Source organism: Elephantulus edwardii, unplaced genomic scaffold (assembly GCF_000299155.1).
Source record: "Elephantulus edwardii isolate Elephantulus edwardi_28Jun2011 unplaced genomic scaffold, EleEdw1.0 scaffold00431, whole genome shotgun sequence".
In the NCBI taxonomy this organism is placed as follows: Eukaryota; Metazoa; Chordata; class Mammalia; order Macroscelidea; family Macroscelididae; genus Elephantulus; species Elephantulus edwardii.
The window spans coordinates 905,706-908,222 of NW_006400181.1; the positions used below are offsets into that span (position 1 = coordinate 905,706).

The 2,517-nt window shown below is 37.6% G+C and overlaps 1 protein-coding gene across 1 annotated transcript; it reads left to right on the forward strand.

The window, feature by feature from the left end:
- The first annotated feature begins 248 nt into the window (after window positions 1-248).
- LOC102876730 (olfactory receptor 4C12-like) lies at window positions 249-1,181 on the forward strand. Its single transcript, XM_006902618.1, has one exon. The coding sequence runs from the start codon at window positions 249-251 to the stop codon at window positions 1,179-1,181; it is 933 nt and encodes a 310-aa protein (XP_006902680.1).
- Window positions 1,182-2,517: the final 1,336 nt, after the last annotated feature.

The following is a 2,517-nucleotide window of genomic DNA, read 5'->3' on the forward strand; positions in this document are numbered from 1 at the left end:
TTGGTGATTCATTGTATGGAGTGCGGTAGTGCTAACCAGCTTCCATGGAAGAAAAAGAAAGCATTCTGAATCTGCAGGACTTTAGCCTGGGAAACATCAGGGCAATTCTGCTCTGTCCTTTGCGGTCCATGATAGACAATTGACACTGCAGCAATGAGTTAGAGTTTTTAATGAGTTTCTTAATTTGTTAAGTATACTATTAAGGATCAATGTGACTTATTTCCAGGGCTATCCCTGTCACTGAAGCAATGAAAATGATGAATAATGTGACTGAATTCATCTTCCTGGGCCTGTTCCAGAATCTGGCACTTCAAAAATTTGCATTTGCTGTGATTTTAATTCTCTACTTGATCACCTTGGCGGGGAATATGCTCATTATGATCACCATCTGTACCAGTAGGGCCTTGGGATCCCCCATGTACTTCTTCCTGTCTTACTTATCCCTTATAGATGGCTGTTTTTCTTCATCTGCAACCCCTAAAATGTTAGCTGACACTCTTTCTGTGAGAAAAACCATTTCATTTAGGGGCTGTATGACTCAAGTCTTCATTGAACATCTTTTTGGTGCTGCTGAGATCATCCTGTTGACGGTAATGGCCTTTGACCGCTACGTGGCCATCTGCAGGCCCTTGCACTACGCCACCATCATGAACCACAGGCTATGCAGTCTCCTGGTAGCAGTGGCCTGGACCGGAGGGTTTCTTCATGCAACCATTCAGATCTTCTTCATAATCTGGCTGCCATTCTGTGGCCCCAATGTTATAGACCACTTCATGTGTGACTTGAACCCTTTGTTAAAACTTGCTTGCATGGACACTCATACGCTTGGTCTGTTTGTTGCTGCCAACAGTGGATTTATATGCTTGTTAAGCTTTCTCATCTTAATGGTCTCCTATGTGGTCATCTTGCGTTCCCTAAGGAACCATAGCTTGGAAGGGAGACGTAAAGCCCTCTCTACCTGTGTGTCTCATATCACAGTGGTTGTTTTATTTTTTGTACCCTGTATATTTGTATATATGCGTCCAGTGACTACCTTCTCCATTGATAAAGCTGTGGCTGTCTTTTATGCAGTAATTACTCCCATGTTAAATCCCTTAATCTATACTCTCAGAAATGCAGAAGTGAAAAATGCAATGAAGCAGCTTTGGGTGAAAAAAGTGACTTCAACAGAGAAATCATGACATCAACATAAAGTTAATTTACTCTTTAAATAGTGAAAATTTAAGAAGATAACTTCCATAGTTTAAAGCCAGGAAATAGTATTTGTCAAAAGTCATATGATTTGTTTCTGTGGAAAAAGTCTTGGCAGGAAATTATTTATCAATATAAGAATATTTAATCTAGATTTAATAATTGTATATTTGGATTTTAATATTTAAAATACTGAATCATATAAGTGTTTTTTAAAAATAGTTTTACAAGATTCCATATATTTTTTTTTTATTTAGTAGAGTGATTCAGTATTTATATATGTTCTTTTTTTTTTAGGAATTTCAGTTTCAACTTTATTTTTTACACTACTTTATTAACAAAATTAGAATACCTTGTTTTCCAGAACAGATTCTTCCAATTTCTCTCACTCCCTCCATCAAGTTGTACAACTTCATGACTAATCCCCCTCCCCCTGCACATCCTCATCCTTCTGCTTCCACCCTTCCCCACCCCCCTTGGATCTTTATACTCTTTCTACAATGACGGCTTTCTACAATGACGGCTTTCTACAATATTTGTTCTTGTGGGACTGAGTTAATTCACTCAGCATAATGCTCTCCAGTCCCTCCCAAGTCAGGTTATGATTTACAAAATCATTGTTCCTGTGTGGTATGTAGTATTCCATTGTGTGAATGTACCCTGATTTCTCAATCCATTTGTTTGTGGCTGGATATCTGGACTTTTTCCATGTTCTTGAGATGGTGAATAACACTACTATGACCATTGGTATGCAAGTGTCCATTTGTGCCTCAGTTTTCATTCCCTGAGAGTATATTCCAAATAGTGGAATAGCTGGGTCATATGAAATTTCTATGTTCAACTTTTTGAGGAAGTGCCAAACGGCCTTCCAGAATGGTTGTGCTATTTTACAATCCCACCAACAATGTATAAGAGTTTCTTTCTCATCACATCCTCTCCAGCATTTATAACTTGCTGCCCTATTAAACTGCCACTGTTATGTACCTACATTTTAAAAGAAATCACCAGCTGTTTCTGAAGATGGTTTACATATACGCTTAGAGCAATAGCATTATAACTTACATTTTCTTCTTCAACTGGGGCTACCTTTTAAAGAATCTTCAAAAAAATATCCTTAAAACTGAAGTTGTGAGTACCATGAAGATTTCAAACATTCATAAATCAGGCAATCAAAGCCCACTGTTTTGTAAATTTCAAATAAAAAAAAAATATCCTGAGCAAAAAGGAATGCTCTGGTATTTATTCTTCATCTTCTCTCTGTGTACTTTCTAAACTTCTGCCTCAGCAAGCCTGGGCTTTGTGTTTGTTTGTTTGTTTGTTTGTTTG